This window comes from Orbicella faveolata, unplaced genomic scaffold (genome assembly GCF_042242905.1).
Source record: "Orbicella faveolata isolate gen_17 unplaced genomic scaffold, um_ofav_v1 contig_1, whole genome shotgun sequence".
In the NCBI taxonomy this organism is placed as follows: Eukaryota; Metazoa; Cnidaria; class Anthozoa; order Scleractinia; family Merulinidae; genus Orbicella; species Orbicella faveolata.
In genome coordinates, this window is record NW_028301536.1 from 12,402,881 (window position 1) to 12,425,000 (window position 22,120).

The 22,120-nt window shown below is 37.8% G+C and overlaps 2 protein-coding genes and 1 long non-coding RNA gene across 7 annotated transcripts in view; 1 reads left to right on the forward strand and 2 right to left on the reverse strand.

Moving 5' to 3' along the window:
- Positions 1–58: 58 nt before the first annotated feature.
- On the forward strand, positions 59–5,184 carry LOC149118122 (uncharacterized). The gene is made up of 2 exons (XR_016207226.1): positions 59–1,300; positions 5,075–5,184. It is a non-coding gene; the product is annotated as an uncharacterized LOC149118122 (long non-coding RNA).
- Positions 5,185–5,709: 525 nt separating this feature from the next.
- LOC110041626 (TELO2-interacting protein 1 homolog) lies at positions 5,710–20,226 on the reverse strand. Of its 4 annotated transcripts, none has more exons than XR_016207210.1 (10): positions 18,910–20,226; positions 17,659–17,864; positions 16,830–17,193; positions 15,518–16,248; positions 14,461–14,709; positions 13,764–13,937; positions 12,417–12,722; positions 8,900–10,961; positions 8,368–8,449; positions 5,710–7,213 (listed from the first exon to the last, which is right to left on the reverse strand). XR_016207210.1 is itself a non-coding variant. In XM_089289592.1 (8 exons), the coding sequence occupies exons 1-8, from the start codon at positions 20,132–20,134 to the stop codon at positions 10,770–10,772; spliced, it is 3,447 nt and encodes a 1,148-aa protein (XP_089145718.1). In that variant the 5' UTR covers positions 20,135–20,224; the 3' UTR covers positions 9,586–10,769. The 4 variants fall into 4 exon arrangements, 1 of the variants encoding a protein (XP_089145718.1); XR_016207212.1 differs by having other exon boundaries at positions 8,362–8,449; XR_016207215.1 differs by having other exon boundaries at positions 8,350–8,449.
- Positions 20,227–22,000: 1,774 nt separating this feature from the next.
- The window catches only part of LOC110041778 (rab9 effector protein with kelch motifs-like), a 6,818-nt gene continuing 6,698 nt past the window's right edge, over positions 22,001–22,120 (reverse strand). For both annotated transcript variants that reach the window (XM_020747111.2, XM_020747112.2), the window contains one exon: positions 22,001–22,120. This exon is cut by the window's right edge and continues 42 nt beyond it. In XM_020747111.2, coding sequence (XP_020602770.2) covers positions 22,035–22,120 — 86 coding nt within the window. In that variant the 3' untranslated portion in view covers positions 22,001–22,034.

The following is a 22,120-nucleotide window of genomic DNA, read 5'->3' on the forward strand; positions in this document are numbered from 1 at the left end:
TGCCAATACGAAGAAAGGGAAGAGGGAGGGGTGGGGGTGGGGTGCTGGGTCCATAAAATTGGTTTTTTCGAGCGTCTTGTCTACTTGAACTTTCCCGAAGACAGTTTTCAGGATGGGAGAGTGGAACCCTCTCTCCACAAAATCACGACCGTTTATTTTAGAATCATCATAATTGTTAGGGTCACTCATTTTGGACGAAATCATTCACTCTTATGTTTCCATAAATACTTTTATTTCTTTTCCGCTTGTACACAAGGAGCACAACACGCCCCTAAGCATTTGTTTTCCACCAAACCTTTTCCAAAAGGCATTTGAAGTCTCTCTGGTATTTTATTTCTTAAAATAACTTTAAAATGAAAGTCCAGATATTCAAAATGTGATTTTTATTTGGCGGGAAATTGATCTAGTGTATTTTCAAATTTACATTGCAAATTCTTCCAAAAGCGCACGTTGAAGCGGCTAATTTATTCATCAGAAGTGGTGTGCGAACAAGTCTTCGGTGACTCTTGCTTCGTTTACAATATTACCAGAAAAAAACGAGGAAACCTTGCAACAATAAGATGGTAAAGGTCAGCTCGAGAAGGCAGATGTACATCGTAACTATGTACAGATCATTTGAGGCCGATAAAAACGTGGAAATCCAGCAAAATCTGACGATTCGGCAAAAGCGCGAGGGAACACGTGTAAAGACAGAGTTAAGCTTGTCGATCAAGTCCTGTTTGTCACCGGCTGGGATATTTTAGAGGTCAGTGGTAGAATCTAGCACAGTAACCACCACAAAAATGGTAAATATCTCCTCGTGTGCATAATATTTTGCGACAAAAATATCTACGGTGTACTGCATCGATTGTGCCTGAAAGGTGAGGTCGCGAAGCCGAGCTGAGAAGTTTAACGCCTTCAACGTTTTATTTGACTCGCAGCATAACTTCATAAACCGCTTTCCTTTTAGAGCTAACTAAAATTATAAAAAATTTCAAGGGAAATACTGTCAACCTTTGACCATATAGCCCTAACCTTATTTTTGTCTCAAAAGAGTTCTTAGTGAGCTTTTTTCTAAACGGGTTGGGGAGGAGCAAAGGAGGGGCTTATCATGGATGGAATTAGGTGCTCCATACGCGGAAAAGACATACGTTGATTGCGTTATGTTGTCAAACTGTGATACAGCAAAGAAACGTTATGGGGTTTATTTTGTGATTTTATTTTTGACTTCTTGCTGGTGATTTTTTTATCCTGTCATCTTCAGTGTGTTCAATGATGAAACATTTGATGATTCTTCACTGTTGTCAGAGCAACTGATATGGTAAGTTTGCATATTTTTAAAGTTTTTCTTAGTTTGTACCATCAGTCATTATTATCTTTAAAGAAGGGCTCAGCTGAGAGAGCTTTCCCAAATAACCGATAACTACCTGTTTTTTTTAGTAATGCTGTAGCCCAACTCCGAAAAACAGGAAATAGTTTAGATTTCTCTGAATGTCAAAAACACCCTTGGCAGTATTTTTATCTCGTTTTGTTAACCGGGGACTAATTACTTGTACAGTTTTTGTGGCTTTTTCCAGTTTACTTCTAAGCCTCGTAATTTTTCAATGTTTTTTCCGAAGCTGAAACTTTCTTGAGTAAAGAGATCTTAAAAAAATAAGATCAGAGGAATGAATCGTTGAACTACATCATATTCAACCTTTTTGGAGGCGTTTTTGACTGACATCTGTCAAGGCACGAATCAAACGAAACGTGTTTTTTTTTTCCTGTTGTGTACTGGAGGTAATTCTAGAATGATGTGGCAACGCAACGTACATTTGTGGTCATTTGAGTCAGTAGTACCTTTAAAGAATTGTTCTTTGAAAGCAAATCATCAACTGAAATGTCTCTAAAGACTACTACGTAAATTACCTTTTTCCAATGGATTTTATTGCGAAGCATACTCTCCTTGAAAAAAAAAATAATACACCCATAGACGGATGGAGTTTTTGTCAGCTGTGTACAGCAGAATGTTTTCTTTAAAACACTGACTTGAGGCCAGCCTTATAGTTTTGAAGAGGGAAGTTACCAAAATACATTCCTGCAAACCATGATCCGAGCAAAAAACTGTTTCAAGCGAGCCAGGAAAATATATAATTTATACTTATATTAATCGAATGAGTCTCCCTACCAAGAAAAAAGTCAGCACGACCTGAAATCGAAAAATAGTTTTTGCTCAGAAAAATTGCCCATGTCTTCTCAAAAGTATCCTGGTCTTTTAAGCAGTTTATGATGGTGGACGGACGTACCCAGTGTTTCTGGCTTGAAGTCGTAATCGCCAAGACTGTAACATCTGTACTCTGTTCATTGCGTCCAACCAGTATAACTGTATGAAAATCAAACTTCGACCAATCTTTTCCGACACCTGTTATTCATTTGTTTTGGAACTTTCTCATTTCGCACGAAAATGTTCCAATTCATGTTTCTTTCAAGCCTTTTACTGCGGTCAATCACAGAATAAACTTTCTTGTTCTCGAATGCAAACATAACTAGAAGCCCTAATGAGATACTTGTGTAAGAAATTAAAGATAAAGCCTGTGGAAAAACACCCTGAATTTGAAAATGTCAGTTGGGGAAAGAAACTAGAGATTTTTTATGTATATTTTGTATAAGTTGCGTCAACAGATTCCAAATGTTGCCATGTTTGTTTAAAACAGCTAATAAACGAAGAGCTCAAATAACGGAACGGAAATAGAATTCGACAGCGTGTGGGGCAAAATTCAACTTCAGATTTTTTTATTTTTTAGCTAAATGTATGAAGACGGTAGAGAAACTGATCTATCAAAAGGAAACTAGGAGTTAACAAACGAGCAAGATCACTACTCCACGTGCCAACAGTACAGCAGTAAATGCTGTCAGAGAAAATTGCCTTCGTAACTTTGTGTCTAAAATGAGGGGGATGATCTTGTCAAAAATGATAAATCGATGAACCGACATCAACGTTTGCCGAAGGTGACAGTCCTTGGCAATATCATGCAAGATCAGTTAAGTCTGCGAAAGTCAAGAAAAGTCAAGCCTTCCTCCAGAAAGTGTGAGGAGAGAAAATTAGATAATTAAGTATGTTTTACATATTCGCTTTCGCTATCAGAAAATATGGAAATCCAACATAGATATATTTGTTTTAGTTCGTTTTGCATTTCTAAGTTACAGGTTACTGTTCCAGTTCATTGACCGTAACAAACACCTGCTAGTTTGTTGTAGGATCATAACTGTAATAAGCGTTGAACTGTAATTACTACCTGCAATAGTCTTTTGTTAAACTGTTATCTATGCCTGTATTGTTTTGAAAGTTATTAATGTTGTAAACGATGAATTCCGTTATAGCCAATCGAGCTTTCTGAAATGTATTAGATAATGTTTAGTTAAGAATTTTCAATAACTTTACGTAATCCTTTAGAATTGTGCTTTCGGTTTAAATAGTCGTGCCTTGTAAAATATTCTTTGGTTACATTCTGGTTGCATTCCGGTTATGTTCCGGTTGCATTCTGGTTGTGTTCTTGGATTAAAACGATATCGTTGGACCTAAGTTCTGAGTGCTGTTGACGTCTCTGAAGATAATTCTCTGTAACAGATCCGGTACTGATCCCCGCAGCAAGAGAGTTCCCCAGGTTTTTAAAGAAGCGCTTTCCCAGGCCAAAAACCTATTATCACAAAAGGAAGGATGATTTTATGGGCCAAATATTTCTTGTTTTCAGATCACGTGACGTTCGCTATAGTATTAAATAAAATGAAAACGGAAAACCTCGGAACCATGTTAGAACATTGATCTATCGACGCTGAATAACTTTTGTTCAAAACGTTGATGTTTTTCATATTAACTGTTATCAGAGATTTGAATCGGGGTTATTATCATTTGACGACACTGTTCACCACTTTTCAATTTGTTTGCCAGTTCTTGCGTCCAAGGCGCTGAATACTGACCAGCGCGGAGTAAAACCAAAGAAGATTTCAAAGCGAAATATATTTTATATAGGTAGAAGACTTTTTTTGGCGAGTACAGGGAACATATAGAGAGAGTTACAAGATATAGAGAGTTACAAGATATAGAGATATGTTAGTTGTTTTGTTTACAACCATTGAAGGCTTTCTTTTCCACTGAAATAATAACGGTCATTTAGATATGGTGATTAATTTGGATGCGTAAGTTATAAGAATGCTAATTGTAGTTATCATAAATTTCAGATTCGTTCGTTTTCTGCACTGTTTTCAGGGTATATTTGCTCAAAAGCAAGGGAAATGCTTCCACTCTTCATCAAATTCGATCAGGATAGTAGCTTTACATTATTTATGCCTATCTAAATTGTTCTTCCTTTTTTGCCAAGTTCTATTGATTAATTTTTTGAAAAAAACGAAACAAAAAACACAATGTTTAAATAAAGACAAACTTTTCACTAGAAGGTATTTATTGTGCCCTTTTAAATGAGATATAGTAGACTAAGCTGCTGTGAATAATTGTTGAGAAATATGGTGTGGTCCACTTTGCGATTTGTACAATCTCCTTTGACTTCTTTATAAAGGAAAAAGTAATTGAATGCATAGAAACTTAGCCGTGAAATAATGTTATTGGGTCTGTGAAGGAAAGAAGGACTTTTCAAGCTTTCTTTTACAAATACAAATGGAGTTTCGTGGAAATAATACACGTACAATGGTCTTTTAGTAATCTATTGTTTTGAATTGATTACTTCTTATTCTCGAGCTTCAGTGCAACTGCGCACTTAAAAATGCAAATACCGACTCAAAAACGCAACTGGAATATTCAGCTAAGCGAAATATCGTTTTTTTTTTAGTTTCTCGGTTTTTAAGACATAACTTGCGCTACAAAAGTACACGTTCTAGTAGGTCTTCACGCTGACCGTCATGTAGAACTATTTATAACGTTGGCATATGAAAAATTTAATTTGTTTGGGAGCAAAACTGTGTTTGTTAATTTGAATCCGGCTGGAATTTGTCGGATTTCGAACAACGAGTAGGGGGGAAATGCACGAGAATGGGTAGTCACTGTCTTCAGTAATTTTTATTTTTCCTATATCTTATGTTCGTTTTCTTTTTCTTCTTGCAGGAGTGAAGAAGTTACTGAATTACGCGCTATCAAATGAAGATACCTCCTCTTGTCATTGCGCGCTTTCTATGCCGAGTTCGCAGCTTCATTTAATAAAGAATGCAAATAAATACTCGTATAATATTTATTCGTGTGGCAAAACATTGTAGCAGCGCTTTTAAAAGGGGTCATTTTCTAAGTCTTTCAGCGGGAGTGATATATTTGCGCTTTACACAGAAGCATGAAAAATGGTCGAAATATAACTAAGTCTTTTGGCGGAAAATTTTGCGCTTTTAAAAGAGGCCGAAAAAAAGTATTGAAAAAAAAAACTAAGTCTTTTGGCGGGAAAATTGTCCTTAGGAAAAAAAAAGTCTGCTCTTTTGAATGGTGTCTGGTTTTGAGTCAAAAATATACTAAGTCTTTTGGCGGGAAAAATCTTGTAATGCGCAACGGATTTGTCCCATCAAAAGTCAAAGTATATGTTTGTTTTCTGGCTAGACTCTGTTCAAAATCGCAGAATTTTTTTCCTTTTTGGCAACCCTACATAGTCAAAAAATAGTAAAAGAGATAGCCTACATCCCGACTAGTTTCCAGGCCCCTTTTAAAAGCGCAAAATATTTTTACTTATCACAAGACTGGATTATCGATAACACGTGTTTCTTTATTTCAACTTTATTGACTGCAAAATGGCATACAAATGAAAGATAATTACAAGTTACAATGATCAATTGAAGCAATGATAATAACAATTTGTTAAGTACATCATTAAGAGAATACGCCGACTTGAAACTAAGTTCGGAAACAGAATTACAATAATTACAGAGATAAATAGAGAACAATCTTGCCTAAACCACAGATTCGAGCATAAGATTTCCTGTTTATCAAAGAAACTATCTACCAAATAGTAGAGATTACACGACAGTTTGATAAAACGTTCTCCTTGATTTGCATCAACTACTACCAAAAAATAGTTCCGATTATTGAAAAAATAATTTCCTGTTGATTTTTCACAAGGCGTTTGAAACAAAATTAAATTGTTAAAAGAAAACGCTACGTGATGCCTAAAATTATCTAGTTTTTAAATACAGGAATGCGCGACAGTCTTTCTAACAAGTTGTGTAAAATTTTATCCAAACGACGTGGAGAAAATTTTCTTTGCATAAACTACACTAAACGCGGACCCATGTTATCAAACAAGCTACTCAAAAACTGTAATGTAATTCAATTGAAGCCAGAATTCCACTGTTAATTTTCACTGTGCGTTATTCGTTGTTTAATTTTACTCAAAACCAGCAGCGAAAATGGCACTGCATCTTAGAATACTCAAAAACGACATTTGAAAATTCTGTAATGAAACAAATCACGCCAAAATTTTAATGACGTTCTGGAAATTGGCTACTTTTCGTACTATTCTGTTTCAAAGTATTTCGTGAATGCTTAAAGTGCGTAATTCGGTGTTTAGTTTTACTCCAAACCAGCAGCGAAAAATGGCTAAATATAACACGAACCTAGCTAACTACATCGCAGAATTACTCAGAAACGGAATTTTAAATTCTGTCATCAAACAAATCACAAAAATTGAAACAAAGTGAAATGCAAATTGGCTGGTTTTCATACTATTCTGTTGCAAACAGTGGAAAATGACGAAATTTAAAACCATCCTAATTAATTGCACCGTAAAATCACTGAGAAAACTGACATTTCATCTACTTGTAGTGTTGACAAGAAAATCCATCTTAACTTCCGTTCTCAACAACATGGGTCTGCGTTTGTTTATCCTCTCAGTAACAAGCTCAACGTTCAAATTCTTGTATCTGATTACCATATATTTCTTTGGCAGTAGCTGTGAGAATTTGATGGTTTATCAAGACAATATTCTGAAGTGGAACATTTTCTAATCACCTGTCCGCCATACAACGTATAGATTTTGAAAAGAGAAACTAGATTTTCATCACTCTTAGGTCTGAACAGTTTCCTCGAGCGTTCACCTAAAATAGTGTTTCTATATAAACTACTGTTCTTAACCTAACGAAGCACAGAAAGTAGAAAGCGGAGAAGCATTATTTAGCAATTACTTCACTAACGTCAGCAGGTATCGTCCACGGAAAGCCATGAGAATCCACATCAATCCATGACAAGAATCCGGAGCATGATTTCATTCTAAAAGAAAATAGAGAAAATCCTTGTCAATAATTACTGCCTTTTATTTGTGATGCACTAACAAGCTACACGTAAAATGCATATGAAGGTTAGAACTTGGAGAATAACCAGTTCCCAACAAACAAAATAATATAGAGTAAATGCGATTTTGTTACGGCATTACCGCATTACATTGGCGGGTAGTTAGGAGAAAATGTATTATCGTACTAGCATAGTATGGGTATGTATGTTAAGCATTATCTTAAACATAACAGAGAAAAGTTAGCAAACACGCAAAGAAACAGTTGAAACTTCTCAAAAATCACGTGGCAATTTGCATATTGTAACAAACACTGCGGCGAGCGTGGCCGAGCCTCCGGGAGGTCGTTCAAGGTCAAGCAAAGTATCCACACCCCATGTGTAACGTGTTCCAAATCAAGGACTGGAAATTACACAAGCTGGCTTTTGAATAGAAATGTGACCTCTACTGGAGGTCTACTTCAGTTTCCAAGTACCTATATTTTTACTCTCATTAACAACTGTTATAAAACGTTTGCTTGATGTGCTGCAAGACATGCTCGTATATAGCATAACGTAGCCCCTTTAATAAACAGACTAAAAAGAATATTCTTCCAAAAATCGCCTTTTCGATTGTCGAGGATGCCAAAAGAAGGTCCAGTGACAAATTCGTCAAAACAAATTACCAAGATCGAACCACATGAAAAAAGGTCACTAATCAAGGGCCTCTATGAGAAAATGCTTCACGGGTTCCTTGCAGATTTTCAAAACCTGACGATCACATTTTGTTTCACTTACTTTTGGACCAGTTTCGAAGCAGAGTGATAGGCAGGTAGGTAGGTTGCCTTGATTCATACACGATACAGTGACTTTATGAACTTTCATGGCAATAAAGTTGATTCTTCCAAACATCGTTTTTGTCTATAGCTCATTTTCGTTTCAATAAATTGATTATCAAATTCTCCTTTTAGTTTACAGGGGCGACGTTTTGCGACGAAGTTGGTGAAACGATGGACATTCCCAGCGATTCATGTTGCTCTCGTCAAAAACCGCAATGTCACTACGATACCTCAAAAAAACCCAGCTACGATTTTTACTGAAAAAAAAAAAAGATTACCAAAAGAGAAAATATGTAATACCAAGGAACATACACTCGCCATTGTCGTGTTAACTGAGCAAGACATCCTACTGCAGCTCATCGGTTGAAACTCTCAGGCGCCTTTGCACAGAAGAACCAACCTACAAAGAGGAGGAGAAAACAACTGATAAGAAACAACATTCTTTTCAAGAAACAAACGTTTGACGTTATTGACGCGCACACAGAGTAATATCGTAAGAATGACTGACCCCAAATAAAAAAGAAAACACCTTTCTTTTTCCGTTAACCAAACAAGTTAAGCTTATAGAAGGCTAACTCACGGACAAGTTTCTTTCGGGATCAGCCAGAAAACAACACTCAGAGGAGGTGTTGTACTTATCTCATCATCCAGTGGGTAAAATCACACGTTTGCATTTGTCAAAACAGTGCATGTGTGCTAATGATGACCTTTGTACCCAGAAAATCCCCTTCCCTAACTCGCCTTGAGATATTGTCATGATGAACAATCAAATTCTCCCAACTGGTGTTAAAAGTTATTTAAGGCGATAAGTGAGGAGATTTGAAATTTGGAAATTAAATGGATATGTTACCTGAAGTCCTATTTTTGTGGATCACATCACTGGAATCTCCATGGTGCCCTCTTTTCTTCCTGGAAAAGAACAAAAGTAGTATTTAAGCGACTTGCTTGTAAGTATTTTCGGTATTGACACTAGTAAACCTCACCCATTTCCCCTTCTCGTTTTGAAGCTAAACCAGGGCATACAAGTTTAAAATCGAGCTTTAGATAATTCTCGAGTAAAAGCGTACTTTACTACTATTCTGTAGAGTTTCATCAAACTGAAGGAAAAACAATATCAACAGAAAACCTCTCCAAAGTTAAAAACAATTCCCACTTGTCTTGGAATGACTCTGACAGGCAATCCAGAAGAAAAAGCTAATTTGATTCACTTCACTCGCCTAACACAGCCACAAGAAGCCACCTCTGCAAGATACATTAATTCAGGCTCAGTCTATACCTTGAGCACGATGTAGAAAACCGTTTACTTCGAGAACACCGTAACATGTTTGCTTTTATCGAGCCACGTGCTAACAATGTTTGCTTAGTCAAGTTCTTGCCGCAGGTACCTTGTTTCGTAACAGCACCAAACATAGGGGCAATTCCAACTTCAAGCTTGATAGTGTTTTGCAGTACGTTATGGGCGAAGAGGTTGGTTTCCTTGGCTGAAACTATGAACGTGGATAGCAAACGTACGACCCAAGAACGCAACAAGACAGATATTTCACCACATGTATAATTTGCAATTAAAATTTTCGAAATTTGCGACCACGCACTGTATGTTTGTTTCAGTGTGACGATTTGATTGGTTCATCTCCTCTCAGTCATTAAAAGCGGGAAAATTTCAAATTTCCTTTCGGAACATTCCTCGATTGACTTTAAGCGTGAAAATGAGTTTTTGAGACAACAAATTTAATTTGGAGGCTCTTGAATTATTCCTAAATAGCCAAACAGGGTTAGGGTATCGTGACATTGACAGTGAGGAAATCGTGAAACTGTGACTTAGCACGTGGCACGCGGCACACGTGATCACGCAGTTTGTAAAGGCCCCGTCCACACTACACCGAAGAAAATTTTAAAACGCAGTCTTATTTCTACGGTTAACTCTACCGTCCACACTAATCCCTCACGAAAACGGAGTTTTTCGATTAAACTGGAGGAATTTGCGTTTTAGTGTGGACGGAAAACGATGGCGCTACGATAATCATGATATTCATCTACTCGAGTTCTACTCAAATCCAAATCCAAAATGACCGTCTTCTGGCAAGCGTGGACGGAAAACATTTGATGCCTTTACAGAGCGAAACCTTCGTTTTCAAATTCCTCCGGCGCAGTGTGGACGGGGCGTAAGTTTAACATACAACTTGCACGTTTCACAAAACATTCACGTTATTGAATGTGATTATCCAGGATTTTCCTTGATGGCTTATACGTCGGTCCTCTGTTCTGTAATTTTAGTTAGTTCCGTTACCAATGTATTTAATTTTACAAAGAACATTTACGCCACGAAACAACCTAAACAACATTACTATGTTTTTACGGCTAATGAACCATAACAGTAAATTTCTGTTTTTGAGAATGGAAAAGTTATCTCAAAGTAAGGACGCCTCACCAAATAAAGCGTGTGAGAAAAAAAAAACTTTGAGAGTTGCAAAAAACATATATTTTAAAAGGCTGCTACCTAGAGACTCATTCCCAGAACAACAAAGTCCAATCATCTTGACGCAACAACGAACAACGTTTTAAAACAATAATAAACATAGCTTTCCCACCAAAGAAATCTTAGTTCCGGCAGAGAAACCGCATATTAGTTCAACAGCTCCAATTTTTTTTTGTGAAAAACGCCCTACGGAAACCATGAAAAAAAAAACCCGCTATATCTGTAATAGTGCAGGTCACTGTTTTCAAATTGTAGACAACAGAATGTTGACATTCTCAGCATATTCTTTGCCTTGAGGAGCGACTCCAGCCAGCCTGACAGGTTTGAATGTTTTATGTGGAGGAGTAAGTTCAACAGGACAAAACAGGTCATTCAAGCTCAACCAGATTAGGTCTGGCTCCACTGATGCAAAGTCTTTAAATGCACTGACTGCCACCTGTGAGAACAATTGCAGAACAACAAGATTTTCCTCGATAGAAAGTCAAGATAAATCAATAAATAATCTAATTGCGGGGATGTATATTTCAAAACCTTTTATTTTGTCAAGGAATATTTAGAGAATACCCTAAAACCCTGGGGCCCTTTTCTCGAAAGCCACGGAAACTTTTCGGGCCCGTAAAGCCATTTTTAGCTCATCTGTATCTAAAAACGGAGAAGTGTATACGCCTGAAACGTGAGATATCGAGTTGAACACGAGAAGATAGAATTCGTATCCACAATTGGGCATGTAATAACCTCTATTTCTTAATATGAAGAGAGGTTCTCTTCGCTCAAGAAGTTTCAGGCGTATACACTTCTCCGTTTTTATTATATAAACATACTTATGACGACGTTTTTGACGATTTTCCGAAGATTTCCGACCACTCTCCGAAGATTTTCCAAAATTGTTCCGAAGGCGAGACGAACGCTTCCGAACATTTTCCGAGCATTTCCAAACAATTGCCGAACATTGCCGAAGACGACCGAAGAAGACCCGAAGATGTTTCGATCATAATCAACAAATTTAGGTGTAGTTAAAGGGACAAAAGAAAAATGTTATCAAAAAGGAATGATTCACAGTGTGAAAGATAAAAATAGTATCTTCACTGCGCGTGATGAAGATGATTTTTTAGTAAAAGGAAAAATCCTCGTATTTCACTGGTGTTTATATAATAATATGTGAATAAAACAGCTCTGTAATCGTAAGGTTCGAGATTTTGCTACGGCTTTACGGGCCCGAAAAGTTTCCGGGACTTTCAAGAAACGGGCCCCTGGTTGACTATCCTCATATATAACTTCAGTATTTTGGTTATTAATCCCTGACAAGACATGTAAAGCGCATTTGATCACGTATATGGGAAACGTGCTATACGAATAGATATATCATTATCATGATATATCAAAATCAATTCCCCGACACTTTAGGAGCTATCTTAAAACTTACATAATCCTGAGTGTTAAGAAACCTTCAATGAAATCCAGATATTCTCAGAAATTATGAAAAGTGATAAGGTATTTTAACATTAGACGACTAATTCTTTTGTCAACTTGTCTCCAATTTTGCTGCGACACAAGTTGAAAAAAAAAAAAACTGTCCAAGGTAACATACCTTGAAATGAAAATATCTCAAAACGTTTCCGTTGGAGTACGCATCGCTCAAAGTAAAATCAGTTTAGTCTACTTGGGCAAGTCGATCTAGCGATAATGCTGTAATAAACCCTTCATGGGTTGTCTAGGGCTGTTACACTAAGCCAATATTTCGTTCAACTTGTCTTGAACCGCGCAACAAAACTGAGACTACACGAAACGTTACCTGGCCGGCGTAGAGTCGGTATGGTTGAGTTATTTCGCTTTATGAATCATCACAGTAGGTCAAGGTTAGCTACTGTGACTTACTAAACATTTTACCAACCTGTTGAAGTTCTTTGGGCTGTCGACAGCTCAGATACTGGGCACAAACCCACACTACAGAGCTAAGCGTTGCTTCGCTGATCTCCAGCTGTCTACACAGTCGACCCAGGCTCCTCAATACAGCCAGCTGCTGCTTGAACGACTGAGATTGTGAGTAGACTGGGCCTGCCTTAAGACTCACTGATGACTGCTTGTCAAGGAAGGCAGTCATAGAAGGGATGGCATCTTTAATGACTCGACGCTGCATAAAACTTCCTGACGCTTCAGCCATCGAACACAATACAGTCACAGCCTTGATAGTGACTACCTGCAGATTTGCAATACAAATGAAGCTGTCAAATCGTTACCCTGAAGCTAACATAATTTCTCCTTATAGTCTCCATACTTTTTTTAGCACGCCTAGAGAGAATTTAATACGTAAATGTGGGCGAGGTTTCTTTCAAGCCTAGGTGGCTTATCAAGGGTCCAGAGTCTGAACCACGAAGAAAATAGGAGTATTTTACATTCTCTCCGTCAATAAGGATCTAGTCCAACACAGGGTTACCCCAGCACTGAGAGAAACAAGGGGAATTTAATATACATTGTATTAAATTAATTTAATTCTTCTCGTAAGCTTACTCTGCATTGATAATTTGCCAAAGAGAAGGTCATATTCATTGTTTAATCCACAAAAATGAGCTGTAATTATCAAAATCTAAGTTGTCTTCAAAAACAGCATGATACACATATACATTTGCATCCAATGTTATGACTGCACACTGACTTCCTGCTTTTACAATGATGCAAACCACGCGAAATTACTAAGGTCTACTGACAATCATTGCACGTAGATTTGAACAAGTAGATAACTCAATGAAGGTCACCAAAATCTAGTTTAGAAGTCATGCAAAGCACAAGACATGTGGCTTCCAATCTCACTACATGTATACTACAGAGCTCTGTCAAAGGACTCCGCTTCAAGCACTGTCCGGGAATACTGAGGTAAAATTCGCTTAAACATGAGGTGAAGTGCCACAGGTACTCAGGAGCCTATAGCAATTAACCGTCAAATAATGGCAGAGATACGAACGGATTGTGAGCTCAATTAACAACTCTTAAATAGGAATTTCAAGTAACTTTAATATGGCAGACTTGCAGTGCTTCAGGTTTTCAAGTCGCCATGCTTGAAGGAGATTGAACTTTAATATGCACATTCCTTCCTTAAATAACAAATTGCATGCAATTTATCTCTTGGCTTTTCTGTTCTTGTTAACAGAACAACTCATCTATCCATCATAGTTTAGTAATTTAGATTTGAACTGCAAAATTCTAAGAATGACTACAGTAACTGAGAACTGTTGTGATTTACCTGTTCATTATCTGTGAATCTCTTGACCATTGATGGCCACAAGCGATGGATCATGGGTAGAAGCTGATCTTCTGATTGGCTGATTGCTTGGATGCCAGTGTCAATTGTGTCCAGCACCAACAGACGTAGCCATGGAGACTTTGATGACAGGAAATGGACACATTTTTCCAGTACCTACATTGATACATTGATAGGAAAATGGCAAAAATAAAGTAACTTATTTTATGCAGATCAACTAAAGAGTTATCGATCAGACATATGTACAATGTATTAAGTCCTTTCAATACAGTGTCGGTGACTTTAGTTCTTTCTTGAAGTTAATCAATGTAATATTAAAGACAAAGATTGTGTAACTGAAAAGCAAACAAATTTGTCTTTCTAATTTCAGTGTAATATGACAATTCTTGAATGAAGGGATCACCCATAATTATGTGTTTTCTCTGGTATTTGGTTAATATATGAATGGATATCCTTGTTGCTCATTTTGAGGCAGGAGGCATTGACAACTGTGCCAGCTGCTACCTTAGCCTGTGTACTTGGCAATGTTGTGTACAGCAAAGCTTTGGAGGTAAGCCAAAAATGCAAACAATACCAACAGATACAAAATATCCATGCTGCTATGGCCTACTTTTAGATGCATCCTTTGTGTCAAAGATCATTCAAAGGGCTAGTAAGGCAAAGTCATTTCCATATTTACCCTTGTGACATATTTCACATGTCTTGGAATTTCTGGCTTCTTGTCTGGCTGAAACTGCTCCTCCTCCACCCCACCCTCCTCAGGCTCTGATGTCCCCGTCCCAGGCTCCTCATCATCTAGGTATCCCAGAGATTGTTGCTTCCTTTTATGGTAATCCAGGAAAAATTCCCGAATCTGGTCAGCTGAAAGCTGCTTCTCCTCTTTGTCCAATTCAGATTGCTTTTTCTCTGGACAAATGCTGATTGGTTTCTGGACAAAACAATTAAACACATATTAAAACAAACTGAAAAATTGATATAATGAGTAAAATGTACTGCAAATAAATCATGTGGCTTTCTTTCAAAACAATATATGATATGTGTGAAGATATGAATTTATTTTTGAGTGGTAAAAACAAATGACTACTTTACGACCAAGTGCAGCAAGTAAGTAAAAGATTTTTCTTATTCATATCTTCAAGCTCGTGTAATTTTCTTTTCATTATATAGTCATACTAACTGTTTGCAAGAAGAACTGTGAAAAAGGGGAAACAAAGTCATTGATATTTTCACCAGGGAGGACAGGGAAAATATGCCACACAGGTCCCGCATGTAGTTTCGTATGAATTTTTTACGGGTTGCATTTCCCTGTGAAACAATCGTGTCTATATGATAAATACCATTCCTAACAACTATGCTGCGTTGTACGAACAGTGTGATTTTAATTGCAACTCAAGGTTTTTTAATCATACAGAAATGAAATAAGAAACAACATGGACATGCTTCCAGACACCCTACTATAAATTATGTCAACACGACACTTTTAAATAGAAGACTTGACAAAAGCCTGACTAAGTTTCTGATCATGTTTGTAGTGTCCCCTTCAATATTTTGTCTTATTCAAAAAGCAGAATCAAAGCAACATCATGCCAGAATAGGACACTGAAATCAAAAGAGTTTCTGCTTTAAGGGCAGACAAGTCAGCTGGGTAGTTTTTACAAAATTGAAATGTGGTGAGTGAAACCCAGTTTTCCACATAATTCTCAAAATTAAACAAGACATGCCAGATAATACTACACCTCTTCATTACAATCCTTGGTTGCTTGGTCTTTTACTGGAGCTGGAAACCACTTCTTGATCATTACAACAAGCACATTCAGCACTTTCATTAACAGGTACATCAGCTCGTCAGGATAAAGATCGATGACTGAAAATATATCCATAAGTGTGTCCTCGATGATGGAAAGGATACCAGGGTTACTATACTGAATCATCACTTTCAGTACACAAGGAGCTTGGCAGTTCATGAAAACATACTTGAAATCCAGTGAGATTGAGTTCACTAAGTAGTCAGCATTTCTTGCAATAAGTTCATCTACTGAGACATAACCGCAGCTCTGACAAATCTTAACAAGAGTCTCATAAGCCGAGCGACTGACAGCGGCATTGTCATTTCCTAGCTTTGCCATGATGGGGTACAGAACCTTCATCAGGTACTGCTCAAAATGTGAAGCAATAACTGTTGAAAACACACCAATTGCTTCTAGTAACAGACAGCTGAGTTGTACATTATTGCTCAGAACTTCAAAAGGAAGAACTTTTGCTGGCTTTGTTTCTTGCTTCTTGAATGAGAGAAAATCTTTTGGGTCTGATGAGACAGGTTTGGGTGTGTGTAGTACTGGAGGATTTGAGGTCACAAGGTTCCAATTTCCATCAAAAATATACTCAGTGATTAAAAGTTCCACAAGGTTCTGAACTTCAGGAAGACTTTTGCTTTGATTTTCAACAATGCCTTCAGTTTTCTCAGTTCCTGAGTGAGACAAAAAAAGAAACCCCTACTGGTTAGTGTGCTGCACTTGGAGTGAAGTGGTTTGAGTTCATTGCTGTATTCTTGGGTGAGAGACTTAACTCTCACAGTGCTCTCTCCAAACCAGTGTAATAATGGTTGTTGGCAAATTTTATTCTGGGAGAACATCCCTGTAATGGACCATCATACCATCCAAGGAAGAGTAGGAAATCAATACTCTTAGTCATGTGATGCTACAGAAACTGAGATACTGGCACCATTGAATCATGGAAAAAGGTGCTAGAAGAAATCTTTTATTATTATAATATCATTATCATTATCATTAATATTATTATTTAATTTTACTGTAAGCTCTGTAGTATGGGAAACTTTGCCATGACACACCCATAATTGAACCTACTTACATGTTGCTTACGAGTATTAGATGGAAATAGTTCACTAAGGAGCATCCTGTCAACCACTAACACTTAAGCTTGCTGTCTTGTTTCAAGTAAAAGAGTGCATGTTACTAAAAATGCTCATTACATTAATCTGCACTGTAATGTGTTTGTTGCATACATGCAGTACACTGTTATTCATCTCACCAATCAAGTTGTTCTCTCCATAACTTGTTCCTCCACAGGAGCCCATCACAATCTCACTCAGGATATAAACTGCTTGCTTCTGGTAGAGCTTTGACTCATGAAACAAGTCCAAAAAGTGGTCAACTATGAGCTGAAGGTTGCCATAGTAACCAAGCACATGGCATATTTGGTTGACTGCCACCTTAACTTTGTCATCTCTAAAATGCTTGAAGTGGTATTTAGGATACTTGCTTGCAGTGAACTGGCTTGCTGGGTATGACATTGGATTTTCTCCTTTAGTTTCAGAAGGTGGGACAGCTGTTTCTGATAGAGATGGAGTTCTTTCTTCTACTATTCCTACATCACCAACATCAAACTCTAGAACCTGCAACAGTTTGAATAACAGTTACTGTCAATATCAGTATTCTAGAGCTTAAAATCAACTCTGCTTGTTAGTGTTCAATGCGTCTGAATGCAACTTACAACCAACTTTACACTTAACCTTGTCCAAAAATTTTGAAATAAAATATTTAGCAATAGGTATTGTTAAAGATGAGAGTTATGGACACATCTTCAAGGAAAACAATTTGCTGTGAACATCTCTGCCAATGTTTTAGCAAGTATGTCATGTGGCTTTGTCCATAATTTCCAGATCAGACATTACGTTGATATTGGACTAATTCATAGCGATTTGTTTACATCTAACTTGAAACCAATTTGATAATCTTTTCAAAGTTAAAAAAGCCTAAAATCCCCTACACTTTGATTGTAGTAACACTGAATATTATCATAAATAGTACAACATGACTGCATATGTTATGCACATACAAAACAATCCAATTTTTCACACCTGTACCAGAGCAAGAGACAGTCTCTTGAGATAGGATGATGAATTCAGCAAGCTACTTAGTCTGTTACCAAGAAGACGCAAGTAACCGAGAGCAAGGTTCAGACTATGTATTTTCTTGTCATCATCAGCTGTTCTCATGACACGTGGAAGTGCCGTCAACACCAAATGAAGGTTCTCCTCTAACAATGAGTTGAGTGAACTGGGACCTAAATTAATGAACAAACAAACAAAATACAATTTTTGTGTTGACCCTAATTCCAACTATTAACAACATCTTTATTTATCCATAGCATCCACTCTACAGTGCACCAGAATATGTTAATGTAAATATGTATGCAATGCAAAGTTGAGTCATGTGTCATGTTGCTTCAAGTTTGGTCAATACAAAAAGGTGTGGGAAAAGAAGAGGATGCCAGAGGAGAGGATCTCAAATTAGAAACTTATCAATAACTTGTGTTTCAATAACACAATAATTTTCACATGAAAGTACATGTAAGGTCCACCTTTTCACTATGCATCCCCACTTATTTTCCAATCATGCATGTACATGCATGTCTGCAACTTCCAGTGAACCAGACACTAACCATTTCTTGAAAACTAGATTCACACTCTAAAGAGTGGTAAAGACAAAGGATTTTTTTCTGGGTCACTTGATTGATCAACCTTTTCAAACTGTAGTCAGATTACAAAATAAAAAAGCTTATAAACAGATCTATCTAAAAAGTCATGTCCAAACTAAGATACAGCCTGAAAGCAGGCCATATCTAATTAGGTAGGGGAGAAGTGGAGGGGAAGGAAAAAAGAGAAGAAAAATTGAATGGTAATAAATTTTCATCTTTTCAGAAGGTGCCTTTGGGGCTGACATACAAACATTCTCAGAAAATTTGTGCAGAATCTCTTACTCTATATGTTTCCTCCCCCTCCTTTTTTCTAATCCCTTTTAGTATAAATCTACTAGCGTTCTATTACAAATGCTGTTCTCTTATTGGCTACACTACTCACTACCTATTCTGTTGTAGATAGTGAGAAGCGTAGCAGGGTGGGCTTGGTAACAAAATGACGGCCGCTTCTTTGTATTTTCAAGGTGTCTGTGAAGAGGATTTAGATACATGTAATATGGGTTTTGAGAGACTTGTGTATTTATACTAATACAATTAGATTATTTGCTCTTGATTTCCATCTGTGATAGAAATCTTGAACTCATAATCTAGGGAGACTAATTACAGTTAACCTAGATATCAAGTTGCTCACCATTTCCAAGTCTTTGTGATAATTCCTGTAATGCAGTTCCACTGATTGAAGCAACCTGTGAATAGTCATCTCCAATCAGTCCAACCAGTAAGTCAACCATGGTAGAAACACAAGCTTGTAATGAGTCTGCACAGTTTGCAAGTAGTTTGTCACAAAACTTTGCCAGTGAAAGCCGTACTTTCCAGTTTGGGTGCGCAGAAACCACGCTCAGTCGCTCAATGACAATTTTTAACTTTGATCCTGTATCATGAAACCATGCAATACTTCTATTAACACTCAAGTTCCTTACTTTATCAAGGTTTTCTGGATTTGAGTTTAAATTACTAGCCTCTGAATTTTCCTGTGATTCACTCAATTTGTTTTCTGTCGCCAGTGAAATAAGTTGCGAGATGACTTCTTTACTGTCTGTTGGTTTTATTGGCATATGCCTATCGTTCATCACCAAAGTGAGGACGTCACCCCACAGGTCAATAGCTTGCATGACAATTGCATGACCCTGTTTACTATCTCCTGTGATGACTCGGCATAGAGTCATTGATATTCCAGGCACAAATGACGCAAATATTTGTGCCACAGAACCTTTAACTGCAATTTGTAATGCTTCTCCATCTTCATCTTGACCTGGATCATTACCTGCACTGGGATCCCACCCAAGGCTTTCACTACAGCAAGCGAGGTAACTTAGGCACTCAAGAGCACTCAGTCTTACATTCCTGGCTTTCTCCTTTTCAGACAGTGCCAAAAGGATGGTAACCGCGTGCCCCAGGATAGGAAGAAGACGCGGTGAATAGAACGCGCATTTCACCACGAGCGAAGTGCCTTGAAGCAAACGAGATATGCACTTGACAATTGCTAGTTTTAGCTCCTCAGGAATATCAGCTATGGCTCCAGGGCCTCTTTCCGTTGAGCTGAGAAGCATGCACAGATAATTAAACATTTCTTCAAATGTACCGAGCTGAAAAACATGTGCACGGGTGAAAAGAGTTTCAATGCAACCAACTGCGGTTTCTTGTACTTCATTGGTAAGATTTGCGCTCTGCAACGCCAGTTTCAATGGAAACAACACATACTCGACCAGCTGTGTTAGGTGCGCGGAATTTACAGCCCGCAGTTTAGCCTCTAGATCTTTGATGTTTTGAGGTGACGGTTCCTTAGATACCCTTATACAAACAGGACGTAGCTCTCTAAAAGATTCACTTGGATCCGGCCCCATGTTCTTATTCATTGCACTGGATAATTTCTTGAAAGACTCGAACACAACACATAGTTCTCCCAATCTCCCGCCATCTTGGTTTGTCACAATATTTACTTCATAAAAAATTTCATATTGTGTCGCTTTCAGCGCAACGAAGTCTTTTCATGGGGTCTGGGAGCCAGACTTCCTCACAAGAGGGGTAAGGGGTGGGCGTGACGTGGGGTGTAGTTGGGTGAGGTTCTGAATGGTATTAAAGCTGAGGCCAATTGGCTTTGCATTCTCAGATACCCCAGTGACTGTAGCCGGGAGCGAAGAAGGATGGCTGTTTTCGCAGGCTACAGTCACTGGCTCTATATGTAAGCTTCTGCAGATTAGTTTCCATAGAAACCATCACAAGAGGCAAATATAAATAATATTGGTGATTTGTTCCAAGTGATTGACATGAGCAATTTGTGGGTGTTAAATCACTTCATCCCACCTCATCTCTTGTTTCATGGAGCACTCCTGCCACTCTAGGCTCGATTACCAGCCGCTGTTCGGGAAAAGAGCCCACGCTCCTCCCCCGAACTCTCTTCTCGGGGAGGAACGTAGGCCGGACTCGAGAAAGCGGCGGAAATCGAGCCTACTGCCACTCCTCCCAGACTGGACTTGTTTACTGGACAGATAACACTACCAACTCTGAATCTTTTTCAAGTGGATTCGGTACTTGTTTTGTTAACAAGTAATCACTGAACAGTGACTTATCTGTTGGATACCATTAGCTGTTTAAGAACAGGGTAGGGGTGGTGGTGGCATCATTGTAATATTTGTTCATCTCCGGCCTAGCCTGCGAAAGAGCTTGGGAGCCGGCTAAGAATGGTGGATGACAACGACAAACATTCTATTCATTCATGTTGCAGAAGCAGGTAACAATCTTTCCCAAACAACTCCTGTTTTTCTAGAAGGAATATGAGGTTTCTCTTTGTTTTTCTAATGGTTTCTGTGAGATGTGAAAAACCTTGCATGATGTTTTTACTCTTGATTTCAGCTTGCATCACTAAAGGAAACATCAAAAATGTATTTAAGGATCTGCTGAGGCAAAGAGATTGCCCACTCATACATACATGGATAACAGTAAACTGAAAAGTTTAAATAGCTAACAGTACTTTCTATAGGATTTTATTGTATGGCTGCAATAAAGCAGCCCCTGTCTTAGTGCAATAGAAGAGCCATGATGGATCTTGGATCTTCATCAGCTGAAGTTACTTGTATCGTACAAGCAATATGTAGTGGTCAGTTTTATAATAAGTTGTTTGGAAATTGGTACCTAACTACCTTTCTACCTTCTCAAATGACAAAGGCTTTATTTTCTTGTTTTACTGTCTTATTTTGTAATTTTTATATAGACTTTTAGAGCATTTGACCAACCTCCCCAACCCTGAACCCTCCCCTCTAGATCAACCTCAGACAGAGGCTCATAAAAACTTCCTCTACAGGGCAAATTATTTTTGAAAACAACTTTTGACATAGCTGGTGATTCAAAACGGACTACCTGTCAGAGCTCAGGTGGGTGCCAAGTCTTATTCAAAGCACTATTAACACAAGTTAGTATCTTCAAGATCAAAGAAGTAATTAAAGAAAACAAAAGAAACTGAAATCCACTGCAAAAAATCACAACAGAGCACCCACTGGAGCCAAAACAATGAAGCTGAGATCTGGGGGTGCCAGGTCTCATTCAAAGCACTGACACAAGTTAATATTTTCAAGATAAAGGAAGCAACTATAGGGAAAGAAAAGAAAAGAAAAGAAAAAAGGAAAAGAAAGCTACTGGGAAAAATCCTAAGAGGATGGTCTATTCCAAGTGGTTACCATGCCATACAAAGCACTTATACCAGACTGCCACAAGCACCTTGGGCATGTAGTAAAATAGTTTAAATTTATTATTAACTTTTCATTTCATATTTTCAGGCATCAGGACTAAGCAGTCATTAAAAATTTCTCCTTGTGTGTCCATTCCACCAAATACCAATAGAATTG